Here is a 19,660-nt window from a genome sequence, read left to right as displayed (position 1 = left end):
AAACACCTGAATGTTTGGCAACACTCAGACATAAATTGCAAAGCAGATTTTCCTCAAATATGACTGTGAATAAACTTCGGTGTATATATAAACTGCTGGTCAATTTCCGCAGAAAATAGTCAGCCTGCAGCTGAAAAGTGCCTTGTTTATCTTCACCCGTCTCGTCTGTCTTCACCTTAGCATTCCACACAGCATTAGAAATAACCACAGGACAGAAATTATACCATGAATATATGCAGAAATGGCATTATGGTCAACATTTTTGGCCCTATACTTTTTTGCTGTTAACTTTTTCTGCACAAATACAGTAAAGCACTAGGGCTGTGCCGTCTGAAAATCCTTTGAGGAGTTATTCATTTAGGATCATTATGTACCATATTTTACACAACAGATTGAGCGAGAAGATGGCTTAGCGGTTAGCATGTTCGCCTCCCAGCACTGGGGTCTTGGGTTCAGGTCCCTATCTTGGTGGAGTCATAAGCGGAAAGAACACTGGCAATTACAATTTGGATCATAGTCTGCATATAAGGGTGGACAGTAGATCCCTGTTCACAGTTTTCAATCATGAAGCCAAATGATGGTGGAAATAGGAGCTGTTATATTGTTTGCACTTGTGCAACAGAAGAAAACTGGAGCCTGAGCTTGTAAAGCAGTATTGTTGTAGTGTGTTGCAGAATTGACAGAACTGGCAAAAAAATAATGGTCATTTGGTCATTTCATGCTAACATCAGACTTAACAATAAAACTGACATGAGATCAGTAATAGTATGATTTACTTGCTTCCAGCCTTGCAGCTCTACTACACTAGCACTTTTCCTGGTTCTTTAATCAGTTCAGTTCGGGATTATAAGAACCGGGATGCTTTTTAGCGAACCAGCCCATGTATCCAGCAGTTTTTGTGGAACTAGCATTTCACGCTGAAGAATTCTTCAGTTATCGCTGCGAAGGAACGTTTCTGGTTCTGAAACCTACTTTTGTTGGTGGAAACGCGGTGAATGGTTAAAAATTAGGTTCGCCCACCAGAACTGTGCCGGTTCCACATCAAGCGTTAAGCATTACTTAACTTCATGTAATGACCATAAAGGTCCTGCAGAAGATCTGCAAGTGTAACCCCGCCTTCTTATAGCAATATAGCAGGGTTATGTTGTAATAACTGAATTTTTGAGGGAAATAATGAGTGTTCCAATAATAGCACAGGGAAAACTAACTGTTTGGACTAACACTGGAGATAGGAAGTTAAGAAGAGGCACTAGACCTCTGGTGGCTTCCCTCTTCAGAGCTGTTACACTGTCCACATTTTCTGCAGTCAATTACTTTTTTTTTCTCTATAAATTTGTTTTGTTTAACAAAAACTTGAGCATCTTCTCTGCAAAAAGTAAGCATATAATTTACTTACTCATTCGCTCAAAGCCTTGGACTCAAAACACTCTCTTGTTAGGACTCAAATAGCTTGGGGTGCTGTAGCATCAATGTCACAGCTTGTCCTTGTTGATTTGAATGGCTGAGACTTGTTTAAACTGCTGTAAAACTCCTACTATTAAATGGTGATGCGCACTTGAGAGTATGAGGATCATCTTGACTGCAGTTACAGTGTTATTAGTTACAAACAAAATGGCCGACATTTTGACCGTATATTAATAAGTGTGTGTGCTAGTTTATTATTTGCTAATTTGGCCTGCATGTTTTAAGAATGATTTGAAGATTAGTTTTTCACCAGAATATTTACTGTGATACTATTTAAAGTGAGTTTTTGGGCCAGCGTTTGTTATAATTGGCTATAAGTGGCCGAATAGGGCAATAATCATTATTATCACAGAACTGTTTTGATCTTCTCAGAGAAAATCTGGTATCATATTTTATGAATCCAGTCCAGTTTTCTGACAGTGATGCAAATGTTTGTGGACACCCTTTTCTAATGCATTTATCTGCTTTAACACCCATTGCTAACATATATATGCAAAAGCATGCACATCCTATAGTCTCTGTAGAGATGTTTTGTCTTTAGATTTTTATTTTATGGAGCTGTTAATCATTAACCTATTGGCCTAATGCCAGGTGTGGGCAAGAGGGGTATAAAGCCCCCATTGTTAAGCCGTGGAACAATGGAAATAACTATGTTCTCTGGAATGTGGGTTCTCCAATTAATACTTTTAAGACTTTTGGGAGTTTTGGAGTTAGGATGTTAAGGTGGGGTGGACATTATCTCACATTCTGACTTTACCAATGCTCTGGTCAGTGAATGCAATCAAAATTGGATAACAGTAGGATTTTTTTTAATACTCTTGATTTCAGAAGCAGGTGAAAAAGCAGGTGTCTCAATACTTTTGTCCATATAGTGTATCAATCAGCCTTTGTCCTTTTCCTTTGACTCTGTATCTATTGTATAGCAAGACAGCAGTCATGTTCCAATGTACATTTTTTGCTTTGCCTTCTCTCAACACGCCTCATTCAGTGAGTCAGCTCATTCACAGGCCCTTTCAGAGTGTCAGTGAGTGTGTTAAAGCAGATCAGTCACTAAAATGTGCAGGGCAGGGTGCCTCCAGTACCACAATTAAAAAACACTGTGGTAAACTACTTAAGCTTTAACACGTACGGCTTTATCCAGTCAAGCAGCTGACTGGCCACTTTGTCCATTGCTGGTGATGAACATCAGAACGATGGGTCTGTTTAGGACTGTCAGCTTCAGTTTTTATCCTCACTGATCCAGAGGGTCAGTGACCTGGCCTGCTCCCAGATCTTGAGGCATTGGCTTACTGATCCACACAAACATGTTTTCCCTCAGTTCTTCGCTGCTTCTGCAGTTTGAACTTTTGCTTTCTGTGTTTTTATCTGATGAAATTGCAGCTTAGCATGGATTTAGACAGATAAGGCAAAATAAAATCTGCTTCATCAGTGAATCCTAAAACATTTTTTTTTCTAAACAATCCTGCAAGTAACAGCTGGTATGTTATTTGTTATAGGATAAAGAAAAAAACATTCAGGACTAAAACTTTAGTGGTTATCATTATAAAAAATATAAAAAAAACAATAATACATTTGTAAAGCTTGAGCTTCTAAAATTGTAACTTAAGACAAAGGTTAGAATTAAGGAACTAAATCCTGATTTGTGAAACATGCCCACTTAATCTGTGAGTACTGCTACCTGCCAGATAACCTGTAACAGTTAGCTTTGCATCATCATATCAGATACGTAGATTGATTTCTGGCTTTTGATCCCCAAAACATGCTGTTATGTGACACTTTATTATGCTAACCTTTCTGTTCAGTTTATTAGCTTCTGTTTATTTATTGTGTAATACGATAAACAACACAAAAGCTTAAAAATTCCTTTGGCACATACACAGCACTTTTTTTGTAATACATCCTGGTATCATGGCGTGGGGTGCAATTTCATACAATACAGGCATTACTATAGTTACTGCTGGTGTGCTGTTCCAACAGGACAATGCTTATCCATATAATACTGCCATCTCAAGAGCTTGCCTTGAAATGAATGCTAGATGCTAGATCACCAGACCTTCTGTTGATTGAAAATGTGTGGGATGCCACATGTTTTACAAACTACTTCTGTATGTGTAAGTTTTTTTTTTTTATTGAGTTTTAACACACAAAACAAACAACAGAAAGGGCAGAATTGGCATTTGACAGGAATCTTCGAATGGACATTTAAAGGGTATACATAAATGAAAAAAAGAAAGACGAAGGCAAATCATGTAAAGACACAAAACACATGGTCTAAAATACAAATCACAATTACTTAATCATATATAGTTACTGCAATCTTTTTCTTTCTTTAAAATAGCATTACATTACAATCCAACACATCCGTCTAGGTGCAGAATCGCCTAAAATCATCTCTATTTGCATTGTCTAAAAATTATCCTTCTTGGTATCTGGCAGTCCCTTTTCTGTTTAATTTTCTCTGCTTCTAGTTTCCAAAAAAGACTGAGAGGAAAAAAATATTCAAGCTCTAGCCCACACTTTCAGCCCACCATTTCAAACTCTCTGATTGCAGTAAACAAGCCTCTGAACGGATGCTCCATCGCTCTTTGTGGGAGTTTGTCTTGCTGTCATGTAGGCTGTGAAGTGCTTGCTTGTGGTCCATTTATTTCTTCTCAGCACCCTGAACTCAGAGGCCAGAACTCACAGGCCAATTCTCATGAGTGTTTCCTAAAGTGATGGACTCAAGTGATGACAGATTGTTGGACTCCACAGACATGGACATTACTGCACACCCCCAATTCTACTGCTGTCAGAATTAAAGTTCCGCCTCGCATCAGAAAAAAAAACGCCTTCATACAGAGCGCAGTCTCGCAGTGACTTTATTTGTGTGTAGGCGTTGGGATGTTAAATCTGTCAAAATTCTGTGTTGCCTGACTGTTTTTCTGGTAATGTGTTCAGTGGCTATGTTGCTATTTTAGTCTTCATTCTTTATTTAAGCTCGGGTTTACATGGAGGGAGGGCTGTATGGTGTAATGAAATCGCTTGAGAGGGTTTAGTAGATTCTGTTATTCAGTTTAATTTTTAATGAGCATGAGGCCCAAAAAAAAGGACAGTCAAAAATTATTTATTTCTTGGATTGCAGCCATAACTACGTCAACACTGGAGTCAAAATTTGTTCAGTGGGTGAAATTGTTTACTGTTCATGCTCTTGCTTGCTTCGGGTGCCTGAAATGACTACATCAAGCTGTTATTGCAGACTGGCAAGACTCTTTCTTAATTGAATCCTCTGAAATTTCATGTTGACATTTGCGTTAGTCCACAAAGTTCTTTCTACCCTTATGCCCCATGCTCTCATTTCTTAAAACTAAAGGTCATTGCAGTGGCAGTGCCTGCCAAATCTCTCAAGGGGGGGAAATATTATGATCATATGATTTTATGGTGACCTGTTCAATATTAACAGCAATCCAACAAGACATTAGTCAAATTTAACTGTGCAAGTTAATCAGCTGGCTAACTTGACTTTGTCACTTTGCATTACATAATTCATATTTCTTGTCACCTCCAGTAATCACTACATAGCAATATCAATATTTATCTTTAATACTTGTACTGTACAGTATTTGTGCACTGCTATATGCTAATGCTATGTGGAATTAAATGATTTTGGTTTTACAATGACTAACAATAAACTGTATTCATTAGTAATAGAATCTGTCAGTTTACCCTCACAAATAACTCTAAACATGGAGATACTTTACCAACTTTACCATTAATCATACAATTAAATAAAGCCTTCACACTAACCATTTTAGTATTTTATTTTAGGTGCAGCAGATACAGAATACAGATTATAAATAAAAGTGATATAATTAAATAGATAGGGAGATTATTATTGCACAATAGATGCAATCACAATTCAAAAATTGTGTAAAAATATATTTAAATTCTATAATTATAATTTGACTCATCTGCTTTTAAAGCAGCAAACTGGTTAATTCCTCTCTGACTAGTTCTCTTTCCAAGTAAAGCATGATCATACATTCAGTTTTGGGTCAGACTTGCAGCAGCTGGTAGCTGGCATGTTTATGTCGCTGTATGGATTGGGGTCAGGCAGATAGACAGGTTGGCAGTGCGATGGACAGGGCCATGAGATTGGACACTTCTTATAAGCACAACTTTCTCAAAATTATTGGAAGTCGTTCCTGATTTAAGTGGGGAAAAAAAACATAACTGGTGTAATGGCTCCACTTTCGTATGCTACGCTATGCATACTTAGTACCCTTAGCATTTAAATGGAAAACTACAGCAAGCTATTATTGCAGACTGGCAAGACTCTGTCTTAATTGAATCCTGACATTTTAATGTTGACATTTGCTTTAACTTCCGGGTTGATACATGTGATGCAAGCACAAAAATGCAAACCCTTTTGGAACCCATTGAGATTGTTTTGCAGCGCCTGAAATTCTGCAAAAAGCTGATTCACATGAGAGTCAATGTAAGTGAAAGCGACTCGCCCTAGAATCACCCAAAAAGAGGTGGTATTCTGGGGAATGCAACTCAGAGCTGATTGGTCTAAGATATTCAGAGGCAGGACTGGCTGTCCAGAACAATCCCAGTTAGTTAAACACTGGTTTAATGTGCTAGAAACATGTTCTTCCTCCTCACCCTTTGATTGGGCGTTGCCTGATCACCCTAATAAAGAAACAGTCACTGCTAAAATGTCAAAAACCTACAATTTGTTCCATACACTTTATATATGGTTTCTAGAATGTGTGCAAACATATTACAATTTTCTAGATTTTTTGCAATATATGATCCGACACTTACAGGTCAAAGCATGTTTTTTGACATTTACTTATTGAGAAACTATCCTACAATATATATATTATTGTTGAATCTGTTTGCTGAACAACTTTTTTTTAAAGATGCTGTCATTTTTTATTTTTTTTTTTATTTTTAGCTTTGCTTTGCATTGAGTGGTTGTAATAAAAAATACCTGAAGGCATTTGCTAGAGCCCCCTATTCATTGTTTAATCCTCAATGAGCATTAAGCCCAAAAGAAGACATGTCAAAAATGATGTATGATGAAACCGTGTTTAAGAAGCTTTGTTTTTCAGTGTGAATCTTAGTTTGTTTAAACACTTTAAAACATTGCAATAATTTTAATATTTCTTTTGTCATTTCAGTGTATAGAGGCTAAGAAGTACTGCTGGTATTTTCAAGAAGGATACCCCACATACTTCATGTAAGTACATTCTTATTTTGCACCTTATCCATATAAACAAAGTTGTCTGAATCAGGTAAAGACTTTGTATTCTTTCTTTTACTCACATTGGCTTCCTATAACGATAGCTTTCGTTATCATACTGTAACTGTAACAGATTGTACAGTCAATTCTGGTATTGTTTTAGTGTTTCTTTGAATTGAATTGAACAGAACATACAACACTAGCTTCACAGCTTACACAGCTTACTTCACTTCCCCTGTATTTATTTTTGCCTATCTGTTCTCACTGGCTGCTACCTGGGGTGTCTGGAGTTTGCTCATTAACACTGGAGCATATCCACAAATGAAAAGGCTGGCCTAGGTAATGAGATAACACCAGATCTCCCTGGCTACAAGAGACAGACCTGGCCCTTTTCCAACCCGAGCTCTGTGTACCCACTGACGGTAAAGCCAGATTAGACTTACATATCCGTACATCTGATATTAGCAACATATCCACTACAACAAAAACAGTGTGACTGTGCACTGTAACGTGCAATTAGCTGAAATGAACCAAAAATCTAATGGAAAATAATGACTCCTGTATACTGGGCTCTGAAAGTGAGACACTACTTTGTGTAAAAGAGTGAAAGTGCTTCTGTCTAACATTTGTTTTTTTGTTTGATACAGAATAGTTAGTTATTAAGTTTTCTTAGTATTTAATGCACTTAAATTTGGGGATTTATCAGCCTCTGATGAGTAGAACCAACCAGCTCTAAAACTATGTTGTTCATTTTAAGTTAAATAAAAAATGTTCTCTCAGACTGTTGCATCCCACTGTATATTACTAAACATTAAGGGGAACTTTCAGACAGGGATTAAGCCTAATGTTGGTGTAGACAGCATTTTTAATGGATGTTTTCCATTAAAAGGCAAAGCGTAGTCTAAAGCTGATAATGTTCCATTGAGTGGTGTGAAAGGAAAAACCACAAGACTGTAGAAACCAATAAAAATAATGCAATTTATTTGTACGTACATGCATATACAAGATATTAAAAATCAAGTGGGCATACATATACAGAGTGCATTATTACCAGGTGCCTATGGTAGATTGTAGACGATGACCAAGAAGAGAAAAATAACAAAAGGAAAGTAAGCTGCCTAACCCAATCTAACAAACAAACAAATAATACACCAGTGGCACCCACCCAGCATGATGTAATGATCGGAACCCGTAACATGTCCAACCGTAAGGCCAAGCAGCTTTAGTGAGCTGCTTACAGAGTGTGTGTGAAAAACATTGTGTGTTACTACACTCTCAGCTCAAAAACCCCACTAACACTCTGCGGAACACATAGACAACCACATATACACACACGCTGACTCAATGTTCACACACAATCTGCATTCACCACCCATCCACATACTGTGCTGCATACACTGCTCACAGCTGCGCGACTTTGTTTACTAAAACACTGTGTTTGAAAGCGTAGTGGCAAATTTGCTGAATTCTGTGTTAAAGCAGCTTCACACAGCAAAGATATAGGTGCTGGAACAGAGAATCTTCTCACTATATTTACTTTCTTGCTCCCGTGCCAGACAGCTTTTACCAATCAGAGGAGACGACATGCTCATGTGGTTTATTGGTGCACATTTTGGTGCGTTTAGGTTTATGCCTGTGTAAAACTAAACCAAACAGAGGGAGAAACGCTTCAATTAAACAAATGTATTAACTGTTTCGGACCACAGAAACAAACTACAGGTGTGAAAATGCCCTAAAATTGTTTTCAAACTGATCTGGACCGAGGTAGACTCTTTTTAATCAGACCAATTTTGGTCCTTTGGACTGGACTGTGGTTCACAGTGCCTTTCACACCTGCTGTTTTGTTTTGGACCAAAATGAACAGTCTGAAGGACAAAGGAGGTGTGGATAAATGAAATCTCTCTCTCTTTAAATGAGTTTGATGTAGTTTTTAAAGTAGGACAAGAACATGTCTTGTTTTGGGAGGACTTAAAAATGTGAAAAACTGGAATCAATTGCATGAACTTCTTAAGCATAATCCTGAACTAAATTTTAATTTTAATGGGAACTCTTTATTCGGAATGCTGTATAGTACAAGACTAGGCTTAATCCTTGTTTGAGACCACACCAGCGTCCTCACTGACAGCATCCAGTCCTGCAGTACCCGCCATAATGCATCTTGGGTTACTGGCTGTTTCCATGGGCTAGGAAACATATGGCAGTAGTTTTAATCTGGCAGGCGGTGAGAAAAGCGCACTAAGCAAAGCTCTTTATTTTTGATGATTCAACACTCTGCTCATGTCTCTCTCACAGTCCATTTCCAGCCCGCCCCCTCTGAAAGATTAAACATTTGCATTACGGGAACGAAAATCACTCTTTAAAACCTCCCTGAGATGATTAGAGGTGACCCTGGCCATGTCTGGCACTGGACCATAAATCATTTTACTGTGTTCAGATCTGATACGGAGCCAGCACGGCGGTGGAGAGATGAAAGGGATTACTGATTTTACTCTCATGGACAGGTGCATGTGTCGAATCATTGCCACCGGGTTCAAGTCACAGCTCCAATTTACACCTCTATTTATCAACTCCACGGGAGTATCTTCTCAAAGCCTCAGCTCATCACTTTTTGCTCTGCTTACTGTATGTATTATCATAATGTTTATATTGACTTTACTTATGTAAGGTCAACGATTGTGTTGTCATTAAAACAATTTTTGTGGACACCCCTTCAATAGAATACATTCAGCTACTTTAAGTGGCAAACACTGCTGACACAGATGTGCAAATTCATGCACAGGTTATTGTCTCTTCTGTGGTTAAAAGGAGCCTGCTCTGTGAGTGTGAGGCTGATATGTGTGTGACGTCGAGCCTGCTGTTCTCTGATTGACTCATTTTATTCATTTGAATAAAGTTGAGCTCTGCTGAACTTTTTGCCAAAAGGCAAATATTCTCTCAAATAAAAGAATAAAGCCACCTATTGACAAATTATAAAATTTAAATGACAGTAAAATTGCTTTCTTTTACATAAAAAAATTATGCTGTACATTGCTTGAATAATTATATCAAGTAACATAATACACTGTTATTTAAATTATGTCAACCTTCAGATAACGTATTTCTAATGTAATTTACCATACTTTGACTGTAAAATTACACTGAAAACATGTACAAGGAATTACAGGAAATCATTGTTAAATTAGGTACAGTAATATCTTTAATTTTATGATAATTGTTTGGCAAATTTCTGCGGCCAGATATTCTACTTTTCTTTTACGATTTTCATATTTATAGTGACCATCCTGACCAATCAAATTCTTCCAGGAAAATTTTTAATTATACTAGTAAGACTTCACTGGACAGTAGAGACAGTTACTTCAACAAAAACAGCATAAACACTTCTTAGTTCCTTTGATTTTAGTAGAAACGATGAAAATGAATGAACAGATGTCCATATACTTTAGGCCATGCATTATATGTTACAGAAAATGTTAAATTATTCTTTAATTTTTGTAATAATGTATGTGAAGTGGGCCAATAGAAATGCTCCAAAATGTTTTTATTTACATTCCCTACTGTTGAAACATAACTTTTTTTTTTTTTTAAAGCATTTTTAAGATTTAAGGTTTTTGCTTGACAGTCATTATATACCTTTGTCTGACTTGTTATTCCAGCTTATTGGGATAAAGCACGTTTTTTACTTTTTATTTTAAGATCTTCAAAAGTATGCAATATTGAAATGCATCGCCCGTATATTTACCTAGAACATCACATATTTCTGCAGTGTGTGTGATGGATATTCAGTAGTGTCTTACTGCTGATGTATTATACCGGTAATATATAATCTGAATTCTTAACTGCATTTATTGAATGGGGCAAGCTATATTGTCCCTACTGTGAGTGAAGTCAATTAATGGAAGCTCAAAAACATAAAACAATTTTTTTTACTTACTATTTATTTAGTTTAGCACTAAGCAAACCCTTACTTTGCTCCTAAAATGGAAATCCCATATGACAATCTGACCAAAACATTGAATACATTTTTCAGTGTCATGCACCTTTAGAAAAAAACTGACTAATTTAAATGATAATACATAGCAAGTAACAGTGCTGTACTCTCTCTTCAGATCTAACTTTTATTATTGCAAGTTAACTTTTCATTTACTTAGATTTTATAAATATGATTATACTTTTTAAAATACTTTTCCAGTTTTTCGAAAATTTTATTAAAATTTGTCATCACCTTGCTTACAGTATTGCAGTATTTTGGAATATATTATGTATGTATCACAATAAAGGTGTCACAATTTAATGTATTGGAGTATTTAATGTATTTGAATAGTGAGAATTACTGTAAGCAAGTTAATATATTGTAATTGTTTAAATAATTTTTTTATTTATTAATTTAAATCAAAGTCTACTTGAATCCTCAGATCCTTGAATGACATTCACATCACATGTGGTACATGAGGTGGAACCAAATTTAAATCTTACTGCGCAGTTCTAACCAAAAGAGCAGTTGTTGAAATAAATAAATATTAAGATGAAATAAAATAACATAAAATATAATAAAGTAGAGATCAAGATAAATACACAAAATATAAAGCAGAGAAGGAAAGTAGCAGCAACATGAAGTCCAGAGTGCAAGTTTGCTGTAGCAGCACAAATAAGTGTGAATGAAGATCAGTAACATGATAAAGTGTCTTAGTGTGGGTAAAGTGTCTGTGTTGTTTTAAATATAATATAGCTTCTGGAATAAAGCTTTTTCCCTGTCTTGTTGTTTTGCACTTGATGCTCCGCAGCCTTTTAAACGGGGAGAGGGAAAATGAGGATGAACACTAGCATATTCTTGCAACACTGTTATCTAGCAGTTTACCACTGCTTCACCAATCTTTACATGTACATAAATAATTAATAAATTAATTGTTTTTTGAACATTTGTACAGTATTGCAAATCAAAATACAGAGATACTTTGATATATGGATATTTTTTTACATCCACAGTTTGCATACAAAGATATTGACATCAGGCCCTTGCATATGTAAAACATTAAATTACAGAGCACTTCAGTGCATATAGTTACTGTAACTATTGTTCAGTGCAGTCACTCAGTCTCTCAGCACCATGCAAAACTACATATCTGACATCACTGAGAGCACACTGTCCTTTGCCTTATCTTAACTGTCAATGCAGGCAGAGTGTCCTTGTGGTGATGCAGGCCTGTCCCGGCATGAGTTATTAGAGGCTGAGGGAAATGAAGTGCCATTCTAGGAGCTTGATCTGCTCCACTGAACCTGTTTCTGCATTAAGGCGGGGCATACATTGCGTTAGTGTGGGAGTCTTTCTCCTAGTCCTTCTCCACTGTGAGCTCTCACCTTCTGCTCATACAGAGATCTGATCACTGAAAACCAGTTTCAGAAACACCGCAAAAAAAATATGATTCACATTAATAGGGTTTTACCTTTCTGTCCTTAAAAAGTCTTAAAATATCTTAATAAACGCCTTAACTTTGGTATTTAACGTCTTAAATTGTCTTAAAGTTACTGTAAATTTGCTGTAGGTATTACATTTTCAGACAGTGCGTTTAATGCCGGTAGGAAAGTACACGCTAACCTTAGCGGTGAGTTAGCTAACATTACCAGAAAGAGAACTAAGGTTAACGGAGAGCTAGCTATCGTTAGCGGTGAGCTAGTTAACATAGAAACGTTAGCAGTGAGTTATCTAGCTACATTACTAGGAAGAAAACTAGGTTCTCTGAGATTAGCTGAGAGCTAGCCAACATGCTAACATAACATAAGTGATGAGATAGCAACATTACCGGGGAGAGAACTAAGGTTAACGGCAAGTTAGCTAAAATTACCAGAAAGAGAACTAAGGTTAACGGAGAGCTAGCTAACGTTAGCTGCGAGCTAGTTAACATAGAAACGTTAGCAGTGAGTTATCTAGCTACATTACTGGGGAGAGAACTAGGTTCTCTGAGATTAGCTGAGAGCTAGCCAACATGCTAACATAACATTAACGACGAGTTAGAAACGTTACTGGGGAGAGAACTAAGGTTAACGGAGAGCTAGCTAACATTAGCGGTGAGCTAGTTAACATAGAAACGTTAGCAGTGAGTTATCTAGCTCCATTACTAGGGAGAAAACTAGGTTCTCTGAGATTATAGATAGATAGATAGATAGATAGATAGATAGATAGATAGATAGATAGATAGATAGATAGATAATACTTTATTGTCAGATCCATGATCTGAAATTTGTTTTGCATAAAAACAGTAGCTTGGTTACAACATAATATGATAACAACACAACATATAAGGGCACAACAACCATTGTAAAGGGGAGAGAAAGAAGGGGGGAATACATATAAATACATAGAGATTAGCTGAGAGCTAGCCAACATGCTAACATAACATTAGCGACGAGTTAGCAACGTTACCGGGGAGAGAACTAAGGTTAGCAGAAATTTAGCTTACGTTACCAGAAAGAGAACTAAGGTTAGCGAAGATCTAGCTAATGTTAGCGGTGAGCTAGTTAACATAGAAACATTAGCAGTGAGTTATCTAGCTACATTACTGGGGAGAGAACTAGGTTCTCTGAGATTAGCCGAGAGTTAGCTAACATGCTAACATAACATTAGCGGCGAGTTAGCAACGTTACCAGAAAGAGAACTAAGGTTAGAGGTAAGTTAGCTAACATTAGCGGTGAACTAGATAACATGGTACCGTTAGCAGCGATTTAGCTGCGTTACGTTTTGATTTCCAATACAACTAATTATTTTCTACCAAAGAAATTATGACTACATTTTTTTCTTAAATTATATTTATTGCGGCCTAAAAAAGGTCTTAAAAAGCTTTAATTAAAAATCTGACTTTTAAAATGGTGCAAGAACTCTGTCTAAATATTTGCACCCTACGGTTTTACTGCAGGGTTTTACAATTTTTTTTACTGTTAGATGAATAAATGAGATGAGTGTAGTCTCAAAGAAATCAATGAAAGAAAGTCAAGTGATGTGAGACCCTCAGCCCCAGCTACAGTGAATAAGTCTAGAGCAGGGGTCACCAACCTTTTTGAACCTGAGAGCTACTTCTTGGGTACCAATTAATGCGAAGGGCTACCAGTTTGATACACACTCGTGAAATTACAAATTTTCTCAATTTACCTTTAATTATATGTTATTAGTAATAATTAATGACATTCATCTATGTGAAGACACAGATATCAATAGCAACACTATTATTATAAATCTCTGCAAGTGTTTACATTTTATATTATATTTTAATATAATATTACATATTATATTACATTATATTGTATAATAATATATAAACTATAGGCTATCTCTAAGCTAATATTAATGTAATATAATCTAAAATTACATCAATGCAACTGTGATTTAAAAAAAAAAGAATAGCAACAAAAATGCTATTTTTAGACCAGGCCTGCGGGCTACTCATAAGGTCCTTGCGGGCTACCATGTTGGTGACCCCTGGTCTAGAGCAATGCTGGCAAGGACATTTAATCATTTTTTTATTTCATTATCAAAGCCCCACTAAATATTACAGATGTGATTCAGCTGCCTAAGTGCTCTATCTGATAATGTTATGAATTCCTGTACTCACCTCTGTATTCACTGCTGTTCAGAACTAACTGAGAAGTGGTTGGATTCTGGACTCAGTAGTATGCCCGTGCTCAGCCGTAGGAGTGTGCTTCTTCAGGCAGAGATCCTTTACACCTGACTGAGCCAAGACTTGCCGTAAATATCAGAATCTCCAGTTCCTGTGCTCTTTAAACAAAAAGGCAGCTATTGTCTTCAAAAGTGTGGCAGTAATTGGAGGCCTCAATTAGACGTGTTCTTGGGAAAGGTTATCATCAATGGATAATTATCCACTTCAGTCTCCTCAGCTAAAGTACAGATCCTACAGAAAAGTGCTTCTGTGGCGGATATGGTAGATATTTTTGTTCCTTAAAAAGAAGTAGATTGAAAGAGGTATTTAAATCACCTTTAAGGAGTAAAGGCAGACATGTAGATACTTTAACACTTAAATAATTTACTGTTAAGATTTTGAGCTTTTTTATGCATCTTTTTCCAGTAGTTTTTCATATCTATTGCATATACATTGCAAGAGTTGTCAAAATACCAAAATTTAGATTTAATACCAGGCGTCACAATTCTCAAGACCAAACAATGCTAATCTCATCATCTGTTTATTAGACTGAACATAGAAAATTATACATTGAATTATACATTGAAATGACTTTTTAAATAATATCTATTGCAATATCAGACCAGTACTTGGCTAGCCAGTTAAATAAATGTTATGTAAATATTGTAAATATTGATGGTCTGTTGAGCATTAAAATGTTGACCAAATGGAAATATTAATAGGTATTGAACTTGCAGTACTTGCAAAAATAAATAAATAAATTAATAAATAAATAAACATCAGCCAGAGGTAAGCCTTAGCAGCAGACCAAGAAGTTTTTCTCAGCAGTATTCTTGCCTGTAAATCATTTATAATTTTAAAATGAGTTGAACTTTAGATTACGAAATCCTAAAAAAATATATATAAATAACAATCTTACAAAGTAGTTTAGTATTAGTATTATTTCTCTCATATAGGGGTGGTAAAATTATTATATCTTTTTTTGATTTTGTGTAGTATAAAGCACATTCCCAACAATATTGAAAAAAGATTATTCATGATATTAGTGCTGAATACGTTTAGATACACATAAACATAAATATAGCAGTTGGTAGTCTAAATAAAGTGATTTGTCAGTAAATTCATCTATATGTTGAATTAAGCAAAACCTTTTTAAGGGGATCCTTATTATTTTATGACTAGTTGAGTACCATTTAAATGCTTGAATTTTACTTTGCCTGGTTCAGTGTTTCTTAATTCTGGCCTTAGAGGCACCCTGCTTCAGTGGTGCAGGAGTGGTTTCTTCTTAAATAATCAGTTAATTATCTAATTATTTGTATCAGGTGTGTTGGGAGGACTAGCCCCCCTTGATTAACAAACACTGGTCTGGTTGAAAGTTTTTTTTTTAAGTTGTAGGTTGTAGATTTGTTTGTAGAACTGTATTAGCCGAGGTTGACTGCTTTTTTCAGCCTTTATTTTATAGAAGGCTGTTCCAGAAAAAAAATCCTTTTTAAACAATCGAAAAAGTGCAGAATATGCGTAGATCAATTTCAATGAAACAACTGTTATATCTGTCCAAGTCATTGTGTACCAACAATTTTCTGCACAAGTACAATGCAAAGGAATAAAAACAGCACCACATAAATGAAAGAAAACAAAGTCAAAGTTCATTTTAAAATGTTTTTTAAGCCTGAGCAACTTATTTGGGTTGTGGGCATGCCTTAAGCTACTTCTAATAATTGAGAGCACTAATAAAATCCAATGGTGACCAAAACTTCAGCCAGAAAGGATGAGAACAGGGAAATGGTCTGTGGTCCCCACCTGCATAACCACTCCTCTATACGGGTTGTCTTGATAATTGCCTCTCATTTATACCTGTTGTTTGTTCCATTTACACAACAGCAGGTGAAATTGATTCACAATCATTGTTGTTTCTTAACTGGACAGGTTGATTTCAAAGAAGTGTGACTTACTTGGAGTTACTTGTACAAGTGTTACAAAGTGTTCCCTTTATTTTCTTGAGCAGTGTACTTGCCTTACCTAGGGAGAACATAAGTTAATACACTCAAACAGATAACTCACCACATGTAGTTTAGTTCTATACTTGCATTCTTTCTGTGTGGATTTTTGTTTAAATAAAAAAAGTGCTTACTCACCAGATAAACAGCTTTACGTTTATTTGTAGCTTTCCTTAGACTGGTTTACAGTGCTGTGTGTGTTCTTACAGCAGGCTTAATTCATTCCTTTCTGGTTAGAGTGAGATAGTAGCAGGGCTGAGATAACACAATATTCATCTCATTCACTGCCACACCACTCCAGGGTCTAAACTCCAGAGAGAGAGCGCTTCACATGCTACACATTCTTCACACTGATATGAGTGAAAACTTAGCTACTGCAGACCAAGCAGCCAACTGAGAATCCTCATTAGAGCATTGTCTCTGCAATAAAAACTAAATTAGAGCTCTGACGATCGTTCCTTCATTTTCCTAATGGATTATCTCAGTGGCCTTTCTAATCATTAAACCACTGATTGTTATTAGGAAAAATAAAATGATGCAAATTGTCTTGCATCTGATGGATTACTTATACTGCTAAAACTTTTACTTGTGGGCATTTTTGTATTCTTAAGGTTGAATCAATTATAGGTTTATTTGCATTTTAGAAAGAATGGATTTTGATCCTCTCTCATTGCGAATTTCAATCTAAAGCCTGAGGATAATTGGTAGATATAAAAAAGGATTAAAATAAAGCTTCAGTGCAAATTACTGTATAGCTAATTGTACTGCAGTTTACAAATATCACCTGTTTTTAAAGTCTAACCACAGAGAATGCATGCTTAGCCCCACCCTATGGCAAAAAGTTAAGCAGCTTTTAACTTTGTTCAAATGAATCCGACAGCCTCACTGAGTACAACCATGTAGGGAACAGTAGGCTGTGACTTCACACACATACGAGCCTCACACACACAGAACATATCACTTTATATAAGCACATTTAAAGCCTATATTAAGTTTATTTATAATGTTTATGTAGATTATTATACTAACTAGTCTTATTATTCAGAATATTAGCTGCATATCAAAGCTAACATACATTGTATTTAGTGATAGTTAATTTCTAAACCAAATAAACACTATAGTTTGAAGTTTGAGTGTTTGAGAGGATGCAAGTCTTGTTAGCCAGCATCATTTTTGTGACAGAAAGGCTACTAAAAGGAGTCTTTGTAGGACAGTCCTTACCTCGATTGCAGCTTAGCTTTGGAACACAGGTACTAATTATACATATACAGTTTTATTACACTGCTTTAAAGCATAATCAGTATATCACATCACCACACGCATTTTAAAGAATATATAAATCGTATGTATTAGAAGCATGTAGCCTTTGTGCTGTTTTACCTATATGGTGGAGACTCACAATCTAGTAAAGGTGTTTTTCCATATGGAAGCCTTTGCAGGATCTCACACTTATGACATCTTGACACCTCCTGAAGGCCCAGTTTTGTTTCAGAGAAAACAGTTTCAGTCCTGCAGAGCAATACTTTCCACCAGTGGAAAAGTGCATGGGTCAAAGCTGCTTGTTGTAAAGTTTAAACTAAGTTTAATACAAGAAATAGAATGGTTTAACTTTATGTAGTACAGTGCATTATGTACTGGGGCAAAGGTATTCTACTTGATAGTTTTGAATTTATACACAAACAATTGACATATTTTATGTGTTTTAGTTTTACTGTAAGTAAGACCCTTTATACATAACTCCCAACATTTTAAGACAACATTCATCAGATTGATTGAAACATGGGGCTTCATCTCTGTTTTTGCTGTATTTTCAGCTTTTTTCAAATACTTAAAATAGTCTGTCTTTGCTTTGTGTCCAAATTTCATGATTAATGGACCAATAGAAGTGCTTCACATTGGCTTCTGGATCTTTTTACATTGATTTCCATTGGATGTTAAGCCAGTTTTGTTCTTAGGAATGTTGCCATTTTAAAGTAATAGTGGCAATAACCTAATTTATACATATGCATATATTTGTGTTATATATTGTATACATTATATAATGTAAATATTAAACAATTTAAAATTTGAAGACATGGCATATATATTTAAACATGTATTTCCAACATGCAAAAAATATATGTGCATATACAGTTATGCTAATCATACATGCTCAGCCTTGCTTAAGGGTAGAGGTGGGAAGATGGAGAAGCTCAAAATGTGTCAGATTTTTTTATTCTAGTGAATCACATTTCTCAACTGCGAAGGTGTGACCCAAAACAGACAGGCAGGCGTTACAGTGCTGCGCTGTCACTCAGATGCTTTCCTCGCATGAGAGTTCCTCCATAATCAGACGCCAGTCCCTTTACTCTACAGAGAGGAGCTTCCAGATATTACTGCTGATGGCCTGAGCTGATTCTGTGAAGACGAGGGGTTCTGACATAGAGATTTTATTCAGGAAATTTTATTCAGCTTCACTAACAAGATATAAAGACTTTACATCTTATTATAGTGTAGGCATTTCTGCTGTACATCCTGCTACCCTTTAAAAAATTAGTTACACCCAAAAGAAATCGACCAACAGGAATAAAAGTTTTGGGTGTTGGCCTAAAATAAAGTGATTCAGTATTGCAACGAATAATCTTCAGTGTTAAGTTTTTCTTTTGTCTTGTTGGAGACGACCAACAAATCTGTGTGTGAAGGCAGTGTGGACAGCATCAAGACCAACAATTTCATATAATGCCAGATCACCTCTGGTTTTCAGTACAGGCACTTTAACAGTCCCTCAAAGTTATGTTGATGAGGTCCTGCAACCAACACCCCTACCCTCTCTTTCTGTCCTGTTTCAGAAGGACAATGCTTGTCCACATACTGCTGTTGTCTCAAGAGCGTGCCTTGAAAACACAGACCTATCAATCAATCAAGTATTTAATCAAGTTAAACAACACAATAAAAATTCAATGACAAGGGCAAAGAAAAACAAGCAAACAATCAATACAATAAAGAGTAAATAATTTGAATAAATTATAACCACAAATAAAGAAATGGAGGACTGAAGAGTGAAGTAGCTAAAATAACACCAAGAATATAAAGACAGTATATGATGGAAATCATATGATGTAAAAGGTAAATAAAAGGATAAAATGAAGTGGTAAAACACCCAAAATATACAGGAAATAAAACAAATTAAAGTATGAAATGAATAAGATAATAAAAAGGCTAAAACGTGAACCAGAAAATAAGATAAATAAAAGAACAAAAAATAAATAAAAGGAAAAAGAAGAACTCTACAGTTACAGGCTGTCTGAAGGTGGTTAGAAACTAAAAGTTTTAAATGATTTAGTGAC

At 35.8% G+C, this 19,660-nt stretch overlaps 1 protein-coding gene across 1 annotated transcript in view; it reads left to right on the top strand.

Moving 5' to 3' along the window:
* vopp1 (VOPP1 WW domain binding protein) overlaps positions 1–19,660 on the top strand; it is a 60,459-nt gene that overhangs the window by 16,752 nt on the left and 24,047 nt on the right. Inside the window, exon 2 of the mRNA XM_007233390.4 lies at positions 6,630–6,688. Within this exon, the coding sequence (XP_007233452.2) occupies positions 6,630–6,688 (59 nt within the window). The remainder of the gene's footprint in view (positions 1–6,629; positions 6,689–19,660) is intronic.

This window comes from Astyanax mexicanus, chromosome 6, assembly GCF_023375975.1.
Source record: "Astyanax mexicanus isolate ESR-SI-001 chromosome 6, AstMex3_surface, whole genome shotgun sequence".
In the NCBI taxonomy this organism is placed as follows: Eukaryota; Metazoa; Chordata; class Actinopteri; order Characiformes; family Acestrorhamphidae; genus Astyanax; species Astyanax mexicanus.
The sequence above is the reverse complement of the archived record's forward strand: the minus strand, read 5'-3'. Positions and strand labels throughout refer to the sequence as shown.